The sequence below is a fragment of the Pongo pygmaeus genome, chromosome 1 (genome assembly GCF_028885625.2).
Source record: "Pongo pygmaeus isolate AG05252 chromosome 1, NHGRI_mPonPyg2-v2.0_pri, whole genome shotgun sequence".
NCBI classification, from domain to species: Eukaryota; Metazoa; Chordata; class Mammalia; order Primates; family Hominidae; genus Pongo; species Pongo pygmaeus.
The window spans coordinates 23,152,888-23,177,078 of NC_072373.2; the positions used below are offsets into that span (position 1 = coordinate 23,152,888).

The 24,191-nt window shown below is 47.0% G+C and overlaps 1 protein-coding gene across 1 annotated transcript in view; it reads left to right on the forward strand.

The window, feature by feature from the left end:
- PARP1 (poly(ADP-ribose) polymerase 1) overlaps positions 1-23,127 on the forward strand; it is a 47,579-nt gene extending 24,452 nt beyond the window's left edge. The window contains exons 8-23 of the mRNA XM_054484932.2: positions 681-828; positions 2,661-2,801; positions 3,707-3,949; positions 4,230-4,298; positions 4,597-4,729; positions 6,573-6,768; positions 9,511-9,639; positions 13,337-13,420; positions 15,526-15,648; positions 16,239-16,367; positions 17,798-17,896; positions 18,684-18,836; positions 19,770-19,897; positions 20,678-20,739; positions 21,761-21,875; positions 22,295-23,127. Of these exons, the coding sequence (XP_054340907.1) occupies positions 681-828; positions 2,661-2,801; positions 3,707-3,949; positions 4,230-4,298; positions 4,597-4,729; positions 6,573-6,768; positions 9,511-9,639; positions 13,337-13,420; positions 15,526-15,648; positions 16,239-16,367; positions 17,798-17,896; positions 18,684-18,836; positions 19,770-19,897; positions 20,678-20,739; positions 21,761-21,875; positions 22,295-22,376 (2,034 nt within the window). The 3' untranslated portion in view covers positions 22,377-23,127. The remainder of the gene's footprint in view (positions 1-680; positions 829-2,660; positions 2,802-3,706; positions 3,950-4,229; positions 4,299-4,596; positions 4,730-6,572; positions 6,769-9,510; positions 9,640-13,336; positions 13,421-15,525; positions 15,649-16,238; positions 16,368-17,797; positions 17,897-18,683; positions 18,837-19,769; positions 19,898-20,677; positions 20,740-21,760; positions 21,876-22,294) is intronic.
- The last annotated feature ends 1,064 nt before the right edge of the window (positions 23,128-24,191 follow it).

A 24,191-nucleotide genomic window follows, 5' to 3' on the forward strand; every position in this document is an offset into this window, starting at 1 on the left:
GCTGGAAAGGGCAGTTTCTTGATTGGATGAAGACCTGGGAGCACAGTGTCTTTCCCTGAGCTTCATGTATTTGATACTTACTGAGTGACCATTTAGAGCAAGGCCCCTTGTAAATCACTCGGAGTGAAGAGTGAATTGTGCTGATGGAAGAATTTATAGTGAATACCACAGGGCTCTCTGCATTCATTTTTCCTTCTTCTAAAAAGGAAAGCAAATACTGTGATTTCCTTTTGGGTAATAATCTCCCAGTGTATATAGTATTCGGGGTCTCGGAGTTCTGGAGTAGGCGTGTGATCCCACAGAGGCCTGTTAACTCTCGAAGGGAACAACTCAAGAATGAGGCCAGGGAGGCTGTAGTCATACAGCAGTTCCAGTGGTGGTTCCCTGACCCAGTTGGCCACTGGTTTCTGTTTTTGTTTTTTTTAGGGAAAGATTTTTCTCTTAAAGCAGCCACAATATCAGCCCTATTATAAATGTAAAAGTACCAGAAATAAGTACTGTAGCAGCAATAATACTGTCTTTCATCCTTAAAGCCTCACATTTTTCTATTTTTTGTTACTCTTTATTGTAGGAAGAAAAAAAGAGATTCTTTAATTTGGACAAGCCAGATCCTCTTTGGTCTATGGGGTGGTTACTTCAAGGGAGAGCTGGCTTCTTAACTAAAACTTAATATTTTTTAGGAATTCCGAGAAATCTCTTACCTCAAGAAATTGAAGGTTAAAAAGCAGGACCGTATATTCCCCCCAGAAACCAGCGCCCCCGTGGCAGCCACGCCCCCGCCCTCCACAGCCTCGGCGCCTGCTGCTGTGAACTCCTCTGCTTCAGCAGGTACAGCATTTGGGGCCCCGGTCTTAGAGCTGCTTTCCAGGAATTGTTTGCCCACTACTTGCTGGTGGTGTGGAGCTGGTGAAGAAAGTATCCGTCAGGGGTCTCTCTTTGCTGACCCCAGCATGGGGAAGCCTTGCCCTGCAGGGGATAGGCCTTTTGGCTTGTTAAACCCCCGACCACAGCAAGGTGGGAGAGTATTAAGAACATAGCATCAGCTGGGAGCAGTGACTCAACACCTGTAATCCTAGCACTTTGGGAAGCTGAGGCAAAAGAATTGCTGAAGCCAGGAGTTTGAGACCAACCTGGGCAATGTAGCGAGACCCCATCTCTACAAAAATGTTTAAAATTAATCCGAGTGTAGCAGCATGTGCCTTTAGCCCTAGATACTCAGGAGGCTGAGGTGGAGGATCCCTTGAGCCTGGGAGGTCAAGCCTGCACTGAGCTATGATCACGCTACTGCACGCCAGCCTGGGCGACGGAGTGATACCCTATCTCTAAAAATAAACATTGTAAAAGAACAAGCACCTCTTATTCTGGGAGGCTAGGAGAGGGGCTCCTAAGAAAGGCTAGGTCGAAAGCCTTACCTGGAGTTGGGCGCAGGGTCTCCTGCCTGACTGCACTGCAGAGCAGCATCCCAGGCCTCACGCTCCAGGCCGCCCTGCGCCCACCAGTCATCCAGGCCCTGGTGTGATGCTCAAGTCTCTGTTGTATGCAGAGGGAGTTACTAATCAGCACTAGTGAGAAATGCCCCAAGCCAACCAAGACAGTGAGAGCAATGTATTTTTTTGGCAGGAAAAGTGACCCACTGCTTATTTACTCAGAGACATGTGGCATAGTCTGTTGGTGAAGGTCACAGTTTGGTGGGTGGAGGATGAGGGTTCCTTCCTTGAACAATAAACCTGTTATTGACCTCCTTTTCATATCTTGAGAGGGGACCAGTGGTCACTGCAGTGTGTGTGGGTGGTCATCCCGAGTCCATTGTGCTGCTGGCAGCCTGGGTCCAGGTGCCCACATGAAGGGCCAGGTGGGGGCTGGCATTCTGACCCCTCCATGGAGGGTTCCCTCCTCTGCTTTCCCCTGACTTGCAGTTCAGCATAAATCAATAATTTTGTTCTTTGGAGACCTCAGCAGTTTCAGTTAAACTGTCTGTCAGTGTTTCCTAGTTGTTTGCCCTCACAGGGAAGGCAGGAAGGACTTTTCCTTGCAGCATCTCCAGTTCTGGAAGGGTGTCACCAGCACTGTGTTGTTTGCTGTGAACAGAAGGCAGACCCCTGTCCAGGCCTTTCTGGCCTGGGTCAGTGCACACCAGGCTGCTGCTTTTCTCCTAGAATCGGTTAGCTCAGCTCCGTGTGATTGTGCTGGCCACTGCTTTGAGGGACTATCATGGACATGTCTCATTTTAAAATGGGGTTAATTAATAAGAATTGCAGTTTGTTTGGGAGAATAACAGAAGGAATTGGGGGTTCATGTGACCTTACCCCTCTTCCCATCCGACTCCAGCCTCCTGGTCCCTTGTCCGCAGATGCAGCCTCCCTAGCCTGACCTTGGTGCGGACCTGGGGTAACCCGCAGCTGCCTGGCTCACACCAGCAAGGCTGGCCTGGCCATGGAGTGGTATTTTGTGGCTTGCTCCCTGCCCAGTCCTTTCTGTGTTGAGGGACATCTGTAGGTGCTCAGGTGGCAGCTTGCTGTCCCGTCCTGTTTTCTCGCGAGTATATTTTCATAGGCTTTTCCCAGGAGCTCGCTGCTTGGCTCACCTGCTCCTCCACGTCCCCTTACTAGGGAGCAGCACCAGAGCTGGCGTTGCTGAATGATTCTCTCCTTTCATCCCAGATAAGCCATTATCCAACATGAAGATCCTGACTCTCGGGAAGCTGTCCCGGAACAAGGATGAAGTGAAGGCTATGATTGAGAAACTCGGGGGGAAGTTGACGGGGACGGCCAACAAGGCTTCCCTGTGCATCAGCACCAAAAGTGAGTTGAATCTGAATTTGTGCAACAGGGATAATGCTTCTGTATCTTAAGGTTGTGATGACGAGTCAGTGAGGAAGAGTCGAACACAGTGCTGAAAAACTGGATCTTAACATCATCATCGCTCTGGTTCTTTATGAAGGGAAACCAGTATTTGCTCTCAGTGTTGCTGCTTTGTACTATAGATTCACATGCGTTGCATGTTCTCAACTAAAGACGGTAAGCTGCTATAGGTTGAGTCTCCCTAGTCCCGATGTCCAAAGAAATTGCCTCAAAATTCAACACTTTTTGAGTGACAACATGATGCTCAAAGGAAGTGTTCATTGGAGCACTTCAGATTTCAGAGTTTTGGATTAGATGCTCAGTCAGTAAATATGAAGCAAGTATTTTAAGGTCTGAAAGGTTTCTGGTCTCAAGCATCTCGGATAAGGGAATCTGCTCAACCTGTATTCTCATCACTTCGCACTGCTCTGTAAGACGTGCGTAGATATCTGCCAAAACAGAAGTTCGCGGTTCAGGTATGTTTGGAAAAGGTAGGGTGAAACAAAGGTAAACAGGTTTCTGTGTGGGTTTATTATGCTGATTACCACTGTAGGTCTTCAGGAACCAGAGGAATAGAATACAGGATTTCCCATACATATTTGACATCAGGGTGTTTTTTCTTTGGAGTGTCTGTTAACATCGTGCTGTAGAATGGTTTGGAGAAGGCTGCCCTGGCTCATCATACCTTAGAAAAGGGGGAATGTTGCTGATAAAAACACTCTTGGGAGCATTAGACTTGGAAGCAAAGGAGAGCTGTGAATGCTGAGGGTTTGGAAGTACACAGTAAATATAACTATAGTAATTTGAGGTTTCAGTTTTGTTTTAAACTTGTATTTTGGTTTTTTTTTTCCTTTCAATTTGAACAGAGGAAGTGGAAAAGATGAATAAGAAGATGGAGGAAGTAAAGGAAGCCAACATCCGAGTTGTGTCTGAGGACTTCCTCCAGGACGTCTCCGCCTCCACCAAGAGCCTTCAGGAGTTGTTCTTAGCGCACATCTTGTCCCCTTGGGGGGCAGAGGTGAAGGCAGAGCCTGTTGAAGTTGTGGCCCCAAGAGGGAAGTCAGGGGCTGCGCTCTCCAAAAAAAGCAAGGGCCAGGTCAAGGAGGAAGGTGAGGGCCCCAAGCTGCCCCCTCCAGGGCCAAAAGCCGGGGACATTGGTGGCCAGGTTGGCCTGCACGGAACCTCTCCCTTTGTGTCCCTGACATGGCCTGTTGAGTGCTGCAGAGCAGGACACAGAATGGCAGGCGCTTTGGGGTGGCGGGAGGAGCGTGTATATAGAAGCCGAGTTGACAGATGATGGGAATGAGAACAACTAATTTGCCTTCTACCTTCCCCTTACTTTTTAGTTACATTTCACTTCATGTTTACATTTTTCTGTTCCCTTCCAAGGTATCAACAAATCTGAAAAGAGAATGAAATTAACTCTTAAAGGAGGAGCAGCTGTGGATCCTGATTCTGGTAAGCAAACAGGACTGCCAGCCAAGTGGGCTGTGCCGCCCCCCAACCCCCAGCTGACTAGGAGCACGCATCCGAATGCCCACAGCACACCTGGGGCAGTGTGGTCGTGCCTTTTTCCTCGCTCAGGCCTTCTTCACCAGCTCCCCCAGTCCTGAGAACACACATTTGTGGGGAGCCTCCCGAGGGTGGTGTTAGTGTATCCAAGAGGCGTGAACCTCAGGCCTGCAGATCCCTTCTCCGTGAGAGCGCTAGCCCCTCAAGGGGAGAGAAAACTGTAGGTGCTTTGCCTCCGGGACAGGACTGGAACACTCTGCGCATGTCCTGGAGAAAGGTGGGAAGGTCTTCAGTGCCACCCTTGGCCTGGTGGACATCGTTAAAGGAACCAACTCCTATTACAAGCTGCAGCTTCTGGAGGACGACAAGGAAAACAGGTGAGTTCTGCAGGTGTAGCCTGGTTGTGCAGAGACATGGGCCCGTCCTGCATTGGTTAGTGCTGTGCCATCAGCCTTGTGAAACCCGTTAGGCCCAGTGCCTGGGGAATGAAATCTAATCACAGAGATCAAAAACAAATTATAAGGCCTTTGCTTAAAGGGGAGAAAGAAGCCACTTACTAACCAGTAGCATTGCTGTCCTTGTACAGTTGTCCCAAGGTATGGTTTCACGTATTCTTCTGCTGGCTTTTCTTTTTGTTTGGTGTTTTGTTTTTTGTTGCTGTTGTTTTCCAACTATTTGTTTTGTTTTTTGAAATAGTCTCGCTCTGTTACCCAGGCTGGAGTGCAGTGGCGTAATCACAGCTCAGCGGAGCCTTGACCTCCCAGGCTCAAGCAATCCTCCCACCTCAGCCTCCTGAGTAACTGGGAGTATAGGTGCGCACCACCATGCCTTATTTTTTATGGAGACAGGGGCCTCGCTGTGTTGCCCAGACTGGTCTCAAACTCCTGGACTCAAGTGATCCTCCCGCCTCAGCCTCCCAAAGTGCTGGGATTACAGGCATGAGCCTCTGCACCCAGCCCCAGCTGGCTTTTCTTTCAGCTACTTGAGTCAAGATTTTCTGATTTTACATATGTTTTAAAACTGAAGCAAATAAAGGTTGGCAAGCGTTGAACTTACTCTTTAATGTTCAAACTCCCTAGTAACTAAAGAGTTTGGATTTGCCTTTTTTTTTTTTTAACATGGTGAGACAGGCAAGGTTGGAGTCTGGATCGTGGGGTACAGCAGCTGGGAGGTGGTGAGAGGGTGGGCTGGCTTTTGTCCTTATGTTTCTAGGCAGAGTGGTCCTTATCTAGCGAGTTCATTGCCCCTCAGTACAGCCACTACAAAACAGGATTTATGTGTCAGTGTAAAGGCACGTGGAAGGAACTCTTACTAAATTCTAACGTTGATTGTGGATGTGGACATTTTTCTGGTGGCTTAGATTTGCTGGTGTTAAGTGAAAGGGTGGTGTAGGCTGTTAGGGTCAGAAAAAATTTTCAACGTAGATCAAGGTAGTGCTTCTCAAAAATTTTCACAGGAAAAACCAAGCAGAGAATGAATTTTTATACCCCTGTTCAGTAGCCCAGAGAATGGCCAGGGAGTCCCAAATTTTCTTTGAAGTCTGTAGTTCTGTCTTTAAAATGTACACAAATCTTGTATGTGGGTTTATGATATATCTATATTTATTATGAAATGATAATTAAGTTTTGCATTACCTCTGCTTTGAGTTAATCAAAAATTAGCTCATCCAAAGCTGAACAGCACAGTAGCTGGGTATATGCGATGTGTACCCTCAATTGAGCTGGAATTTGAACATGACAGCCTGCATCTCTAGGTCACCGGACCTGAGGAGCCATTGCCACTGCCCTCCTCATTTCATCATGTCTTGGCCTTGGATCTGAGTTGAAAGTTCATTATTTTTAGGGTACAGATGTAAGGGTTGACTCCTTGAACACATGACTTCCAGATAGTACTTTGTATTTCTTTGGGGAGAGGAGTAGAATCATTTTTATGCAAAGGTCTACAGACTCCAGGATTCAGTCCTCAGGCTTGGCTGCCAGAACCAAGTTTAAACTATTCTTTGGCATTTTTTATAGTCAATATGATTTGAAAGTTTAATGAGAAGTAAAATAAAGACCCTTTATTGTTATAGCAGTTCCGTTTGTTCTGTGTTAATCACCATCCTTTTGGGGTGTGTAAAATTCTTCTCCACCTGAATGTAATGGCAGGAAACGGGAACTCCTCCTGAAATGGGACAGCTGACCCACACATGTGTATCTGACACCCTCCTTCCCACCGCAGGTATTGGATATTCAGGTCCTGGGGCCGTGTGGGTACGGTGATCGGTAGCAACAAACTGGAACAGATGCCGTCCAAGGAGGATGCCATTGAGCACTTCATGAAATTATATGAAGAAAAAACCGGGAATGCTTGGCACTCCAAAAATTTCACGAAGTATCCCAAAAAGTTCTACCCCCTGGAGATTGACTATGGCCAGGTAACCACATAATGCCCTTACACTGTCTGCTTCTAGGAAAAGGAAGGGACACCTTATTCTAGAAAATCCACATCGTGGATCAGATGGCATCATAGTAAACATACTACCAAATGTTGAAAGGAGAATACTAGTCCTTCACAAATTCTCCCCCAAAAGTAGAAGAAAATACTTCCCAGCTCATTGCATGAAGGCCAGTACCACCCTGATACCAGAGCCAAAGCAGCACAGGAGAACTACAGAGCAATTTCCTGTGAATAGACATGCAGAAACCCTATGAATAGAGATACAAAATCCTAACAAACCGAATCCAGCAGCATAGACGGATCTATACACCACTCCCAAGTGGGATTTATCCCAGGAATGTAAGGTTGGTTCGACATTTAAAAATCAATGTAATATATGAATAGAATGAAGGACAAAAACCACATGATCATCTCAGTAGATGGCAGAAAAAGCATTTAATACAGTCAGCACCTTGAAGTATGAGATAGAGCTTAAATGAGAATTGTGGTAGCATCTTTGAGATATCGAGGAGGAACAGTCTTTTCATTTACTCCTGAAACAATAGGGCGTAATTCACAGATTCCAGATAAGGCTTTTTATCTGAATCCATGGTCACCCTTGATCATGTGACTGGTCTGTCATGACAGAATTATAGTAACTTGACCTGCTCTGCTAGGTCACACTTTATTAGTCCCAAATTATTTCCTAGTGCTATCTCTGTAGTTTTGGGCGTCTCCTTACATCTGTTAGCACACAGCATTCATTGGTCTATTGGTTGACATTTTTAACTTTTCTGTTTTGTCTTTTTTCTTTGCAAAATGCTTGCCTTTTTAAAAATAAAAATTTATCACTTTTTTAATCAGATAAAAGAAAACATTTATTTTACAAAAAGAGATCTGTAGGTGGGTAGAGATTTTAATTCTAAATCTTTGAGGCCTAGCATGTCTCAAAGGGGGAATTCTTTAGTTTACAGAGGGCCTCATGAACTCTCCATATTAAAAATAGGATTTACATCTTGCTTATACAATGATGAAGCTCAGACAGTAGACTTTCAGGACAGATTTAGCCTGACTCAGTAGTGCCCTTTACTGAGTTAAATATTTTAAAAATTTTTGAGAAATATTAATACTAAGGCACAAAAAACTAAGATTGCCCAGATTTAACCACAGTTAAAGTAATGGTAGATATCTTTTTCAGTCAGCTTTCACTGCATATGTACGTTTCCCACCACCATATGTACCATGTTACAACCATCTGCTTTTTGCCCTAATGTACCAGGAGCATTTCCTTATGTCTTCTAGAGCAGTGCTGTCCAATAGAATTATAATTCAAGCCATTTCAATACATTTAAAGTTTTTTATAGCCACATTTTAAAAAGCAAGAAGCCAATGAAATTAATCTTGGTATTATTTAACCCCATATATCCAAAATATGCTAATTTCAACACCTGATCAATACCAACAAAATTATTAATGAGAAAATTTCCCTTTTAGTTTTTTCTCTACTAAGTCTTTGAAATCTGGTGTATATTTTGCACCTACAGCACACCTCAGTTTGGCCAGTGGCTACTGTATTGGCCACTGGCTGCACCAATCCAGAGCATTATTTAAGGCTGCATTGAATCCCATCCTGTGCATGGGCTAGAATTCATCATTAAGCAGAACAGCTTCCTGTCTCCTGTTAGTCATTTAGATTGATTCTGGGCATTTACTGTAATGATGCTGATATACATTTAAATATTTGTGTGCCTCTGTGATTGTTGTCATTACAAGTAGTTACTGGGTCATAAGGTAGATACACTTAAATAAGGGTTTTGAACACATAGATACTTTGCCCTCCAATGAAGTTACACCCAGAAGATAACAGTACATTTAAGATGATGTTTCAACACTGAGAGTAGGTCTACTATGAAGGTGACAGCAGCAGCCATGAACACTAACAACACAAGTTAGCTCTTGGGTAAGCCAGTCTGATTCCAGGTTCAAAGCCCAATGCCAATTCCTTTCACTCCAAATACCAAATTCCGTTTTAGTTGCTAGGGACACTGTGCTGGACAGAGCACAGTCTATGCCCTCATACAGTTCAAGTCTAAAGAATTAAAGCAGTTTCAGTACAGTGTGATCTTGATATAACCTGGGTTCTTCAGACAGTGGGGGGTGGAGTCTCAATAGTCTATTAGGCAGTGTAGGAAGAGGACGGACAGCTAATGCTTTAATGCTGTCAGGCTGGCTGGCAACGCATGGGACTGGTTGCTTGGTCCTTTGGGAATTTAGAGAAGGCTATATAAACTTAGTCTTGCAACTGGCCCTTGTGTGAGGAAGTGTAAGAGAAAAGAGAAGGAATTTGTACATCAGTTTCATGTCCCATTGCTCCAAGATTTGCCTCTACAGCTGCCCAGCACTTCCAGGTTGGGCATGAGTGGTTACTAGTCAGGTTCCCAGGCAGGGACTAGCAACCCCAGGGTGAGTCAGCCCATGCAGATGCTGCAGTGGCAACTAGAATAAGAATCTGGAGCAGCCAAGAGAACTTCAGGGCAGGCACAGGAAGAGTCTGACCCATGTGCAGCATCAGGCACACTCATCCTGGCCACTGTTTTCCACACCTTTTTGATTAACACTCGGCTTTTTTTGCTGGTGGCACTCTAGCCTGTGTCCTTTGTCTGCAGCCCAGCGCCACAGATGCGGATACTTGCTTGAGTTGTTGATTTGGGTGTCTTAGCAATGTGCTTTCTTCCTGAAGGATGAAGAGGCAGTGAAGAAGCTGACAGTAAATCCTGGCACCAAGTCCAAGCTCCCCAAGCCAGTTCAGGACCTCATCAAGATGATCTTTGATGTGGAAAGTATGAAGAAAGCCATGGTGGAGTATGAGGTTATTGCGCTTTATCATTTTATCTGTAAGCGTTTGCTGTGGATGATTATTTGCTGAGCTAGTGAAGAGCTCTCTGCCTGTTCTTGTTTCTGTTTCAAAAACAGAATACGTTGGCTGTCAGCTTCTCGTACCTGTCCTTCAATCTTAAATTGTGTGAGTGTTGGGGCCTGGAGTGGTTGCACTTTTGCAGAGTGTTATTTGATTTGCAGTGAAGCATGTGGTATGTTGGAGAGAGTTGTTCCCTGGTCCCTAGTCCCCTTTGTACTCTTTTTTTTTTAGACAGAGTCTCACCATGTTGTTGCCCAAGCTGGTCTCCAACTGCTGAGCTCAAGTGATCCACCCACCTCGGTCTCCCCAAATGCTAGGAATATAGGTGTGAGCCACCATGCCCAGCCCACCCTTTGTATTTTTCTCCTTCATGCCGTGGCAAGGTGTATTAGCCATGCTTCCTTTGTGGCCCAACCAAACCAACCAACTGGAGTTACCATGGGAAGTGCAAGACAGCCCACTTAGAGTAAAAGAAAATTGCTGTGACACTTGATTCGTAAGATAAAATTCATACCAGTTTTTAAAAGGTTGGCAGTGGGGTGGGGGTGATGGTTGTTGGATTAGTCATGCTTCTGTCCAGGGCAGAATGGCAGAGACTGCAGGCAGAGGCTCCGTGTTTCCTGTCTGTTCTCCCTCTCATCTCCGCTCTTCCTCCAGGAGATGAGTGCAAAAGGGCGGCCCCCTTGTTCTTGCTGCTCCTAGCCTCAGAGCTCTTAAGTACTGACCCTGGGGGCCTTCAGAGCAGAGATGGTCCCACCTGGCCAGCAAACACCCTCTCCTCTCTTCCCTAGCTGCTGAACCCAGAAGCTTCAGGCTGCTCTGAAAAACAAGCAGCTGCGATACATTTGGTTATTCCCTTTGTTCTAGGCTCCTAGGAACCAGCGGAGGTTAAGAGTCTCAGATCAGCCTTAAGCATTCCACCCTTCTCCATGGGGTTGCTCCCTTCACGCTCACGTTCTACTGTCTTCCCAAGTCCTTCCTTATAGAACCTCCTGGCCTGCCTTAGAGCTGGGAGGACCGGGGGTCAAAGCTGGGCAGTATAAACCACTGGCAGCCTAAGCCCCATGGACATCAGGGCCAACCCAGTATCTCCCTGCCAAGAGCTCAGCCTGGCAGGAATGCTCACGCCTGTGCTGTTGTAGAGTGGAGTGTTGAGTTACATCCTCTAACGGGTTTAAAAAATGGCCAGGGCTTGTTCGCTGTGCTTGTTCAAATCGCTGTGTAATCTGACTTTTGTTTATGAGGTCACTAGTGTGAACAACTTACGGGTGGGCTCACTGAGAATTAGGGACGGAGGTGGAGGGAAAGGTTGAGAGGTGCTACGGTGAGGGAGAAGAGGGGCTCGTTTCATTCACGTTTGGAAGTCCTGCACATCATTTCCAGTCTCCCACACCTTGGTCTATCTGTGATTCATAGAAGTTCTCAGCTATTCTCAAACCCAAGTCCTTTCCTGTGAAATGTTTTTTTGTTGTTGTTTTGTGTTTGGTTTGGTTTGAGATGCAGTTTCACTGTCTTTGCCTGGGCTGGAGTGCAATGCACGATCTCGGCTCATTGTAACCTCTGCCTCCTGGGTTCAAGCGATTCTCTGCCTCAGCCTGCCGAGTAGCTGGGACTATAGGCGTGCACCACTGTGCCTGGCTAATTTTTTTTTTATTTTTAGTAGAGATGGGGTTTCACTATTTTGGCCAGGCTGGTCTTGAACTCCTAACCTCAGGTGATCCACCTGCCTCAGCCTCCCAAAGTGCTGGGATTACAGGCGTGAGCCATGGCACCCAGCCTGAAATGACATTTTAATGTTTTTCACTGGACAGGTAACTAGTTTAGCAGGAAGAAAAGGGACAGGGGCGCTGCTTGCTGAAACAAGCTAAAAGGCAGCTAGCTGGAAGTGTGTGGAAAGCGGGGTGCCTACTCCTGATCTCAGCGGGGTCCACGTGGGATTGGGGTAACCATGTGGAGAAGTAGACACAGTGGCCCTCAGGGCTTCATCCCCAGCACCAGGGGAACCTGACTCTCCCTGTGAGGAGGGCACGTCCTGAGTACAGAAGGGAATGGGTTCCGGGCAGTCAGGACACATGGCAGGGGGCAGGTTTCCAGGCTGCAGCCCTAGGAGCCTCCTCCTGGCTGCAGCTGGGGCTTGTGGGTCCCCAGTGCCAAGGTGTTTCTCCTACTTTTCTGTTTCTCTCTAAACTGGGCAGCTGTGGAGCCACTGCTCCCAGCCCACCATCCAGCGCTGTGCCTGAGTTTCTTTTCCAGTACTGAGGGCGGCCTGTGTGGATGGAGCCCACCTCTTATTTTTAGTTTGTGCGTATGTTTTTAGGGGTGTACAATTAGGGAAACTAGGTATTTTCTTTTTTTACATAAACACCAGAATTATACAGCGTGGAAAATGTCACGCCCTTCAGAGCTCTGCCCTCACTCTGGCCATGCTGTGCCGTCAGAACTTCTTTTGGGATTCCTTCTTGAGAATTGCTTTCAGAGCTGGTTGAGGGTCCATACCAAAGTCACTCTGTTCTTTTATTGTACCTTGTTCTTGGCTTGAAATAGATTATCCACCTTCTTCCCCAGATGTGGCTCCGGCTGCTTAATTCTTGCCAGAAATCAGATCTTCCCTTAGGATGGAGTTTGCAGTGTTGAGGGTACAGGGAAGCCCATGCCAGGGCTTGTGGATGTTATTAGAAGCTGTTGGCTCCTGGTAGGTGTCTGATGAGCTATGAGCACTTTTCACATCCTTTTATTTAATTTTATCACCATAGCAGTTCCATTTCTAAGATTCTTGTTGAGTTCTTTGTTCCAAGCACTGCAGGAAGTGCTGGACATGCAGAAATGGAAAGGCGCAGTCGCGGCCCCCAGGGAGCTCAGAAGGGTCTATTGGCAAAGCCCCAGAGACGATGTCCCAGGATACAGAGTGTGGGGCCCATTGGTACACAGGTGTCTCCACGCGGCGGCTGAGCCAAATAAGCAGGGCTGCTCGCAAAAGGGAGTGAGTGCCTTTTAAGGAAGGTGGCCCCACTTAACAAATGGAAAATGAAGGCTGCAGATCTCATGCTTCTTCCACTGCAGCTTCTCTTGATGGCAGGCAGTTCCCAAGATGTGAGCAGTAGCAATATTTGTTGGAGGTGACTGATCTGAAAGGGACGGCATTGATTTGAATGTAAGTCCATAAGTTCAGGAATGTGTCCTTTTTAAAAATAGTGTTCAACACTTGAAAACTCTTGGTTCTTTTCCAACTGGGAACCCAGGGGTGCACTTAACTAACTGCCTTGGCTCTGGGACCCCAGGGAAGGCCACTGGGTGGGGTGGTCAGCATGATTTATGAGCCCGCATCTGCACATCAGAATTGGATGGGAATTATGCTGTATCTTTGTCCAGACGTGCTGGGCTATTTGAAACTGGGCATAGGGGCAGAGGAGACATGGTTGGCTAAGCCCAGCCGTAAAGGAAGTGAGCAAGAATCTTCAGGCACACTGCCATCCCTCATGGTGGGGTGGGGCTACAGACTCTGGATTTGGGTCACTGGTGTCCTCAGGAAATCCCAGCAGGCTCCTGACTTCTCTTGTTGGGGGCCTGATGGTGGGCTGCCCGGTCCAGCTTTCCTGCGATCACACTGCACAGTGCCCAGCTTTCAGAGCGAAATCCCCTGTCTCCTCAGATCGACCTTCAGAAGATGCCCTTGGGGAAGCTGAGCAAAAGGCAGATCCAGGCCGCATACTCCATCCTCAGTGAGGTCCAGCAGGTAAGCCCAGGGCCACCAGGGGCCTCCTGGAGCCCTCCTCTGGCCGACTTAGGGGGTGAGACCTGGGGGTGGCAAGGGTAACATCTACTCAAGGTTAAGAAACTGGAAGTACTAAACTGCACTTCACGAGGGTTTAGATTTTTTTCAGTTCAATAAATGACAAGTGCCTGCTACTTAAAAAAGTTTATCACAAAACTAATGAAGAGCAACATTTTTCAGTTGTCAGATACGTAGTAAACTGACCATAAACTTGAGGACGTTGGTTACCCTATCTCTTAAAAGTAAAGTCATCCCTCTGTATCCTCGGGGATTGGTTCCAGGACTCCCTCGGGGTCACTAAAATTCACTCATGCTCAAGTCCTAGAGTCTGCCCTGCAGAACCCATGGAGGAGAAAAGTTGGCCCTGCACATCTGTGGGTCTCGCATCCTGAGATTTTTTTTTTTTTTTTTTTGGTGGGATTTTTCTTTTCTTTTTCTTTTTTGAGACAGAGTCTCGCTCTGTCCCCCAGGCTGGAGTGCAGTGGTACAATCTCAGCTCACTGCAACCTCCACCCCCAGGTTCAAGCGGTTCTCGTGCCTCAGACTCCCAAGTAGCTGGGGTTGCAAGCATGGGCCACCACACCTGGCTAATTTTTTTGTATTTTTAGTAGAGGTGGTGTTTCACTATGTTGGCCAGACTGGTCTCAAACTCCTGGGTTCAAGTGATCCGCCCGCCTCAGCCTCCCAAAGTGCTGGGATTACAGGCATGAGCCACCACACCTGGCCTGAGAATACTATATTTTTTATCTGAGTTTGGTTGAATTCTCAACTGCAGAGCCCACAGCTGTAGAGAGCTAACTGTATTTATTGAAAACATCTGTGTATAAATGGACCCGCATACTTCAAATTGATTGTTCAAGGGTCACCTGTGTTGTGGTTTTTATTTTATGTGTCCTTAAGAGTTAGGCAGAGTTTATTTTGCAGTTACTAGGAAGTCATCAAATGGAAGCCTCTTTCATTCATGTTATTTCAACATTCTTTGAGCATCTTTCAAGGTCTCCCAGTCCCGGAGCCTTCTAGCTACAACCTGGAGGGGCTGGAGGGTTCCGCTTGTATTTGTGGGTGGGTACAGGCCTGGCCTATAGAAAGAAGGAAAGCACACAGGAAGCAGAAGTGGGCCCAGGCAGCGGGCTTTCTGGCTGGTGCTGGAGAAAAGGCCCTGAACCGGATCTGTCAACTCCGGCTCTGAGCAGTGAACCTCTCTCCTTGTTCCTCACTGACTGAGAACTTACAAGGCTTTCCTTGGCCCCAGCTTCTTCCCATGCAGTACTCTTCAGGAAGATGAGCTAGAATAGCATCCTTACCCATTGCCAGAGCCACCTGGGCAACACAGATGGAAGTTGTACAACTTGGTGAAGTCCGTGTCACAGCGAGAAGCAGGCGTGGGGCTTCGGCCCTGCTGGTGCCACTTCATATTCCCTTGACCTTCCTGTGGTCACCTAGGCTGTCTGCCAAATTCCTGGAATCCCAGTGGCCCTGCTCTTCCATCTCTGTGCATTTTTTGCGCACCCTTTGCATATAGAGCACCAGGTGACACTGGCAGTAAGTGTAAGGGTTGCTTAGCCTTTCTGTGCCTGGCCACTTCAACCTCCAGGTACAGTAAAAACTAATTCCAATGAAGGTCAGTGGACGCAGGGAGCCTGACTGAATTTTATAGCGATGGGCAACCTCCTCCCAACATTTTATTATGAAAATGTTTCAAACATACAAAAAGTTGAAGGAATTTTACAGCAATAGTCATGAGCCCACCACCTAGATTTTACAGTTAACATTTTGCATAGTTGTGGTGGGGTTTCAAATGTCTGTAACTGCACAGTTCTTTGTACAAATGAAACTTCATGGGAGAAGCCTATCACGTGTTGAGCGGTGCTTTTAGAGGATGGGGGTCCTGCCCTGCTCTTTAACAGGAAGGTGGTCTTCTAGTCGTTTCCCATGTGTCCTGGCATGTGCACATACCACGCTACTTCTGGACCTGCTGCAGCACCCACCTGCTAGAAGAGAAAGCCTGGCCGGGGGCTCGGAGCTGCTCCCTCAGTCTTGCGTTCCTTCTGTCCCCTCCTCTCCAGGCAGTGTCTCAGGGCAGCAGCGACTCTCAGATCCTGGATCTCTCAAATCGCTTTTACACCCTGATCCCCCACGACTTTGGGATGAGGAAGCCTCCGCTTCTGAACAATGCAGACAGTGTGCAGGTAGCGCAAGGGTTCAGAAGGGACTGCAGGTCTGCTGGGCTGGGGTGGGACTACCTTGCAACCGTCCCTCCCCATCATGATCCCTGAGGGCAGCACCAATGCTGGGAGGGCCACCCTCTTGCCCTTGTTTTGAAGTTGGGTTTCTACCCACATTGATGGAGGCAGAGCTGTTTTTCCTGCCCGTGTTCTACCAAATCCATTGGGGAAAGAGCGGTTGGAGAGGGACAGCCTCTCCCTCATAACAGCATCTTCCTCCCCATTTTCCCTCCCTGCCTTTTAAGAGAGCTCCTGGCTCAGGACCCATTTGTCTAAAGTACCTTCACTGTAGGTCCCAAATGTCAGCATGTACGAGAGGAAAGACAGTTCTTCCACCTCTCAACTCCCCCAGGTCACAAGGCCTTGTTAGCATTCCAGAAAGTCCTTATGAGCTCTCAATATGTGCAGCAGGTAACAGGCTGGCCGTGACCAGCAGGAGGGTTTGCCCTTCACTGTGTTGGACGTTCTCTGCATGTAGGTTTTCTCTGCCACCTGGGTGAGTCTGTCTCATTCACCATGATACCTAAGTCGGGGGCTTTCTTTTCCTCCTCCAGGCCAAGGTGGAAATGCTTGACAACCTGCTGGACATCGAGGTGGCCTACAGTCTGCTCAGGGGAGGGTCTGATGATAGCAGCAAGGACCCCATCGATGTCAACTATGAGAAGCTCAAAACTGACATTAAGGTAACAGGGTCAGGCCTTCCTCAAGCATCTTAATCTCTCATCCTGAGGGCAGCGGTCCCAAACTTCCATGTGTGTTAGGATCTCCTGGAAAGCTTGTTAAAACACAGATGGCTGGTGCCCAATAATTCACTTTTCTGACAAGTTCCCGGACATTGCTGCTGGTGGTCCTTTGAGAACCTTTGGGCATTTCACGTGTAGATAATGCACCTTGTTTGCAAGGCAGCCTTCCAAGCCAGCACCTCAGCTTGGCGTACAAATTGATTTTTGAGGGTCTTACCAAAAGTTCTTTTTTGTTTGTTTGTTTGTTTTTTTTCCTCTCCTTAATCTAGAGAGGAGCTCTGTTTTTCTAAACCCTTGTAGCGTGAACTTTTAGAAGGCTTATTACCGGTGTCCATTTCAGAATTGGAAATGCTTGATGGCAGCTGTAATAAAAACACAATGCTTGGGTTCATTTTTCTCTGGTGCTGAAGTGGCCTGTGTTGGCACACACAGTCTCTAAACACCCTGCTTAGACCAACTAGAGGAGGGATTTTTGCCTCAGCTTCTAGATGGCCCAGTCCTTGAGCCTGTCTCTACACTCATGTGCCCCATTGTCCTCAGCCCATTCCCTGCAGTGTTGCAGGGGTTCGGGTGGGCGAGAGTATGTTGAGTCTGGTACCAGGTGTTTACATCACTAAAGAAAGAGCCTTGGCTTCTTTCCTAGGACAAAGTATTGATCTATGGGTCCAAGCAGGGTAAGACACCACATGTCATTTGTTTTGCCCCTAGAGCACCTTCCTGATGGGAAAACTGTAGGTGTGGTTCTTCGTGAAGGGATTCTTATTCTCTTTTTACAATTCTGAAGGCTTTTAATTAAAAGACAGTGAGGTAGACCAGCATTCCTAGGTTTTCTGAACTTTGAATATAAATATGAAAATAAAACATAACTAGTCTCCGCCATAATACTCAGGCTTACTGAGCATAGATTACATCAGCTATTTGACAGATGCTTGTTAGGCTTGTGCTCTGAGCCAGGGATAATTTTAATTGCACATCATAGCTGTGACTTCCTCTGGCCCATTGTGTTTTAACTCATGCTGAGCTGGCCTCTCTTCCAGGAGCCAATTGCTTGTTCTGGAGATGCCCTGTTCACTGACAGTGAACCCCACATTCTAGCTTCCCTGATATCCCAAAACATAGAATTTTAAGACAAAAAAGAACCCTGAGATTCTCTAGCAGCCCAAATAGATGAAGAGGTGGAGGCTCAGGGAAGTGGAGCCACTGGCCCAGGATCTGCCCAGCCCACAGGCCTGGGACACAGGCTCTCGGTCATGCCCGGCTTCCTTTGAGGAGTGTGGTGTTGAGCTGTGCATCGACTGAGCCTGAGCATTCCTCCTCTGTAGCTCTCCTGGGGTCTCTTTTGTGTTAATCCCAAGATTCTGTTTATCCAGGTGGTTGACAGAGATTCTGAAGAAGCCGAGATCATCAGGAAGTATGTTAAGAACACTCATGCAACCACACACAATGCGTATGACTTGGAAGTCATCGATGTAAGAATCCCTTCTTCCCCCACTTCCTTCTGTGTCCTGCCAGCTCTTCCCTGCCCACTCCTCCAACCTGGGCCTGGGTAGAAAAGAGCAGTTTATTTACTTTAAATAACCCAAAGAAGTGACTCATTTGTTCAGCAGAAAAATTAGTGGTCTTTTTTTTTTTTTTTTTTTTTGGACATGGAGTCTCACTCTGTCACCCAGGCTGGAGTGCAGTGGTACAATCCCGGCCCGCTGCAGCCTCTGCGTCCCGGGTTCAAGTGATTCTCCTGTCTCAGCCTCCAGAGTAGCTGGGATTACAGGCGTGAGCCACCACACCCAGCTAATTTTTGTATTTTTAGTAGAGACAGGGATTCACTATGTTGGCCAGGCTGGTCTTGAACTCCTGACCTCAGATGATCCACCTGCGTTGGCCTCCCAAAGTGCTGGGATTATAAAATTAGCAGTCTTATACAGTAGTTTGGGGATGGCTTTTTATTCTGTTTTAAAGGACATTTCCTGTCCCCAAACCTGGTCTCAGAACATAGATTATCAGAGGTCCAAGATAAAGTTCCTCAAGTGCACATCTGCTGCATGGTAATACTAACTAGCAATGGCTGGGCTTTGCTGGGCAGGACCTGGACCTTCCATCCCAGCCTTGCGGAAAACATTTTTTTACATTGCAGCAGACCTTAAGTCTTCTATCCTTAGGGACAGCTGGTCATTTCTCCTATATCCAGTCCTATCTTTCAGTCAACCAGAGTAACAAATGGCTTCTTTTGTCCTTCCCTTTGTTTACTACTCCAACCAGATCTTTAAGATAGAGCGTGAAGGCGAATGCCAGCGTTACAAGCCCTTTAAGCAGCTTCATAACCGAAGATTGCTGTGGCACGGGTCCAGGACCACCAACTTCGCTGGGATCCTGTCCCAGGGTCTTCGGATAGCCCCGCCTGAAGCGCCCGTGGTATGTGCCTGGCCTGGCGAGGGGTGGGCAATACCTGTCTCTGCAGGTGTCTCCATAAAGAACTTTGAGTAAGAGGCCTAGTTGGCTTAGGGGGATTCTGCCAGACATCCTTTCTTTGGGCCTTCACCCTTTTATCCTCCTGACCCTAACCCTGTCAGGGGTTTCAAACACAGTTTCTGGAACAAAGGAGGTAGAGCATCCAGGCCAGGGCCTGCTGCAGATGCTAATCGGGTGTGTTGACAAGCAAAGAACAGACACGTGTGGCTACAGGCCAAGCTGAGTCCAGGCTTACCTCTACCACTTCCACCCAGGCCACCTCTGAGTGTCAGTGTCTTCAGCAGGAAAACGTAGCGATGAATGAGTAAGGCTTTACCTAGACACGAGGGATCGTGATGCCACCTGCTGGATTCTAGATGGGTCCACCTGGACAGGGCCTTCTAAGCCTCTCGTTTCACAGTTGTAGAATGAGGAGGAGAGAAGTTTAAATGATTCTCTCTGGTGCTGTGCAGTAGTGTATAACGGGCAAATGGCCTACCCTTTGTGAACCTCGTGTTTCATTTACAAAAGGGAATAAAAATACCAGCCTGCATTCCTTGGGTGTTGACAGGCGCTAGTTTAAGTAACATGGATGAGCTCATTCCGTCCTCACGGCAGCTCCATGAGATTATGTTCCCCATTTGAGAAAAGAGGCAAGTACAGTCCAGAGAGGTTACGTAGTTTCTTGCAGCTCCTTGGCACCCGGCAGAGCTAGGATCTGAGCAGCCTGGCTTGTGAGCTAAAACTTTGGTATTTCCTCACCATGGGCATTGTGAAAATTAGAAGTGATGGATTGCAGCACTTAGCTGGGTGGCTTGCTCAAGTTGGCACTCAGTGAACAGCTGTTCCTAATTTCCCATCAGAAGATTCTCAGCTGTCCCTTTTCCAACCTTCCAGACGGGCTACATGTTTGGTAAAGGGATCTATTTCGCTGACATGGTCTCCAAGAGTGCCAACTACTGCCATACATCTCAGGGAGACCCAATAGGCTTAATCCTGTTGGGAGAAGTTGCCCTTGGAAACATGTGAGTAAACCTGGCTCTGGGACTGATGGCATTTCATGGAGACAGATGGAATGGGCCATAGGCAGAACTCCCCTTGGCTGGGAGAGTGGAAATTCCCCACTGCAGTTACTGGACCCACCAATTAGGATTCTTTTCTTATAAGTAGCAGAATCCAATTCAAGTTAAGGGAACAAGGGAGATACAAGGATACTTCAGGAAATGCAAGGGCAGGAACGCAGCCAGGCCTCCAGAGCTGGCAGTGTCTTCTGTCCTTGGACTGGGAAGCAGAGAGATTGAGTTGCACAAAGGATGATCCCCCAGGCCGCCTCCTCCACTCACCAGTGTTTCAGTTTTCTTAGACCAACCCAAATGGAACTGGAATTTTAATCCCACTTCCAGATTCTCCATAGAGAAAGATCTGATTAGTCCAGCTTGATTTGGACATCACCCTAGTCCTGTGAACTGTAACCAAAAGCACAGGGTCATGTAAAAGGCCAGGGGTCTGGGGACTGTGGAATGTAGATGGAAACCCAGAGCTGCTGACCACCCTCCAAATAGGGCCTTGCCTTGAAAGTGGCCCCATAGCAGTGATTGCTGGGCACAAACTATGTTCAGCCACAACTGCAGCTTCAGGTTCTGGAGCAGTTCCAGAAGCTCAGGAGGGAGCCTGAGCAGTTAAGATGGTCTGGGTTTTGTGGGCTTTTATCTCATCTCTATATCTGATCTTATTCTCCTAATCAAACTGTTGGTTTTGAGAGCCCAGTGTGAAGGCCTCTTCTGAGACTGTCCTCTTTTGAATAGGTATGAACTGAAGCACGCTTCACATATCAGCAAGTTACCCAAGGGCAAGCACAGTGTCAAAGGTAAAGTGTTTCCAAAGCTGTTGCTACAGCCCAAGGCACCCTGGACAGCACAGAAGCAGGGAGGCTTGCTATCCTGAGAAGGCTGCCTTGTGGCTGGCTGTCAAACAGCTGGAGATTCATTTTATCTTTTCGAGGGGTGTGTGTGTGTTTTTGTTGTTGTTGTTTGGGGGGGTGGTAGTGGTGGTTAATATGCTGCAGCTGACCATAATTGGAGGTTCATTTTATTTATTTTTGTAAAAAAAAAAAAAAAAAATAGGCAAGCTCTATAGCAGGAGGTTCATTTTTAAAAACAGTTCACTCTCTGTGGCTGCAGCTGGTATCACAGATGCCACAGGAGAATCTTGGTGCAGGCACCAGTAACCAGGTGCATGGGTTTCGGCTTTAACCTAACTTGTAGCTACAGCAGTGAGGGACCTCTCGTGACATAGTAGTGCCTGGAGAATCTTGGATTGCTAGAATTTGCAGCATATGATTTAGAACCTTCCACTGCCTGGTTGAAGTGGCCGCTTTGAAATTCTATTGAGCCGAAATGTGATCCTATAGGGAGGGTACTGCCACTGTTCTCATTAAACTCAGTAAAGGTTGATGCCCTGGGAACCTTGATTTATTGCCTTAGTTTTATATCTGAAGAAAGATAGAGCATGTCTTTAAAATGAGCACATGAGGCTGAGTGTGGTGGATCACCTGAGGTCAGGAGTTCGAGACCATCCTGGCCAACATGGTGAAACCCTGTCTCTACTAAAATACAGAAAATTAGCTGGGTGTGGTGGCGCGCACCTGTAATCCCAGCTACTCAGGAGGCTGAGGCACGAGAATTGCTTGAATCCGGGAGGTGGAGGTTGCACTGAGCTGAAATCACGCCATTGCACTGTCGCCTGGGCAACAGAGTGAGACTCCATCTCAAAAAGGAAAAAAAAAAAGAAAGACCACCTGGACTCAACATCAAATAGAGCTCATCTCCCTGGAAGCTTTGTCACATCTGCTCTCACAGTTCATGTCACTTGTGACTTCTGTTTTTCAGGTTTGGGCAAAACTACCCCTGACCCTTCAGCTAGCATTAGTCTGGATGGTGTAGAGGTTCCTCTTGGGACCGGGATTTCATCTGGTGTGAATGACACCTGTCTACTATATAACGAGTATCCTTTCTTGAGTATGCTGTGTGAGCACAAAGGGATGTTCTCGAGCTACAGAGTCACTTACATGCTGTCAGATTACCCGGGGCAGACAAGGATTAGAGGCTGTCCTGTAATGTGTCCCATGGTGACTGTTTCCCTTCTGTGGTCCCTCCCTGTGCACAGCCTGGCTTACAGAGTATGAGCCTTCCCCCAGTTTCCAGAGGATGATCTCCTCTCCTCTGCCTGAAGAAGACTTAGAGTAACTTTCAGGCTGGCATTGAGCATCCTGCCAGCCCTGGGGAGATGAGGCAACCCAGCCCCATGAAGAGGCCTTAGAGTGACTTTCAGGCTGGCACTGAGCGTCCTGCCAGCCTGGGGGAGATGAGGCACGTGTACCCTCTGTTGTATGACTGTTGGCTCCTTAACAAGCTTCCCCTCAGGTACATTGTCTACGATATTGCTCAGGTAAATCTGAAGTATCTGCTGAAACTGAAATTCAATTTTAAGACCTCCCTGTGGTAATTGGGAGAGGTGGCCGAGTCACACCCGGTGGCTCTGGTATGAATTCACCCAAAGCGCTTCTGCACCAACTCACCTGGCCGCTAAGTTGCTGATGGGTAGCACATCAGAAAAGATTTTACAGAAACGCGTTAAAGGTTTTCTCTAACTTCTCAATCCCTTGTTTTGTGTTGTGTTTGTGGGGAGGGGTTGTTTTGGGGTTTTTGTTTTTTCTTGCCAGGTAGATAAAACTGACATAGAGAAAAGGCTGGAGAGAGATTCTGTTTGCATAGACTAGTCCTGTGGAAAAAACCAAGCTTTGTTAGAATGTCTGCCGTATTGGTTTCCCCAGGGGAGGAAAAATACGCTTCCACCCTTTTTTCTAAGTGTTCGTCTTTAGTTTTGATTTTGGAAAGATGTTAAGCATTTATTTTTAGTTAAAAATAAAAACTAATTTCATACTATTTAGATTTTCTTTTTTATCTTGCACTTATTGTCCCCTTTTAGTTTTTTTGTTTGCCTCTTTGTGATGAGGGGTGTGGGAAGACCAAAGGAAGGAACGCTAACAATTTCTCATACTTAGAAACAAAAAGAGCTTTCCTTCTCCAGGAATACTGAACATGGGAGCTCTTGAAATATGTAGTATTAAAAGTTGCATTTGAAATTCTTGACTTTCTTATGGGCACTTTTGTCTTCCAAATTAAAACTCTACCGCAAATATATTTATCCAAGGGCTAATAGTAATACTCGATTAAAAATGCAGATGCCTTCTCTATTTGTGTATCGCGTGTCTGGTCTCATTCTGACTACAGATATGGTTAATCTTCACAGTGCAAGGTCCCAAGAGACTTTGGGGGGATTGTTTCTACCCTTATCTGTGAAACCCCAGAACGTGCCAGGCAGCAAATAGCATTGCTTAATGGGAATGCCCCACCTAAGGGTGGGCCAAGCACCAGGCATAGGAGACACTTTTTTTTTTTTTTTCGGCTTATCAGATGCATTGTGGTGATCAACTCATCCTGCTCTCTGGAGGACTGCCTTTCATACACCACATTGCCTCATACAACTACTCTACATTTGAGAATCATACTTAAATGTTTACGTTTCAGTTGCCTGAAAGCAGGGCCAGTGTCTTATGTCACTTCTGACCTTTTACAGAAGGGGACAAGTGAGGTAGTAGCTCACACCTGTAATCCCAGTGCTTTGGGAGGCTGAGGTGGGAGGATCATTTGAGGCCAGGAGTTCAAGACCAGCACCTTTGACCTGGAGACCCTCTCTCCTGATTATCCAGCAATCCAGGCTCTTCGGCTCTTGGGCTCCTGAGTATTCTGTACTCTTTACCTTTTTTTTTTTTTTATCAGCACAGAGAAAGGCAATTACCCTCACAGTACCTGATTAAACAAGTATTTTTAGGTTGGAGTGATTACTTAATGGGTTCCCTGTAATCAAAACTGGTTTCTTTTTTTAAGGAAGATTCACATTTCTCAATCTATTTTCCTTTCAAAAGAGAAATTAGCATTTTATGTTTTAGTTTACACATTCTGCTTTTCTCTCTTCACTTTAAAAAAATGCAAGTCCTGGCCGGGTGCAGTGGCTCATGCCTGTAATCCCAACACTTTGGGAGGCCAAGGCGAACGGATCACGAGGTCAGGAGATGGAGACCATCTTCGCCAACTGGTGAAATTCCGTCTCTACTGAAAATACAAAAATTAGCTGGACATGGTGGCACGCACCTGTAATCCCAGCTACTCAGGAGGCTGAGGCAGGAGAACCGCTTGAACCCAGGAGTCAGAGGTTGCAGTGAGCTGAGATCATGTGTGGCAACAGAGCAAGACTCCA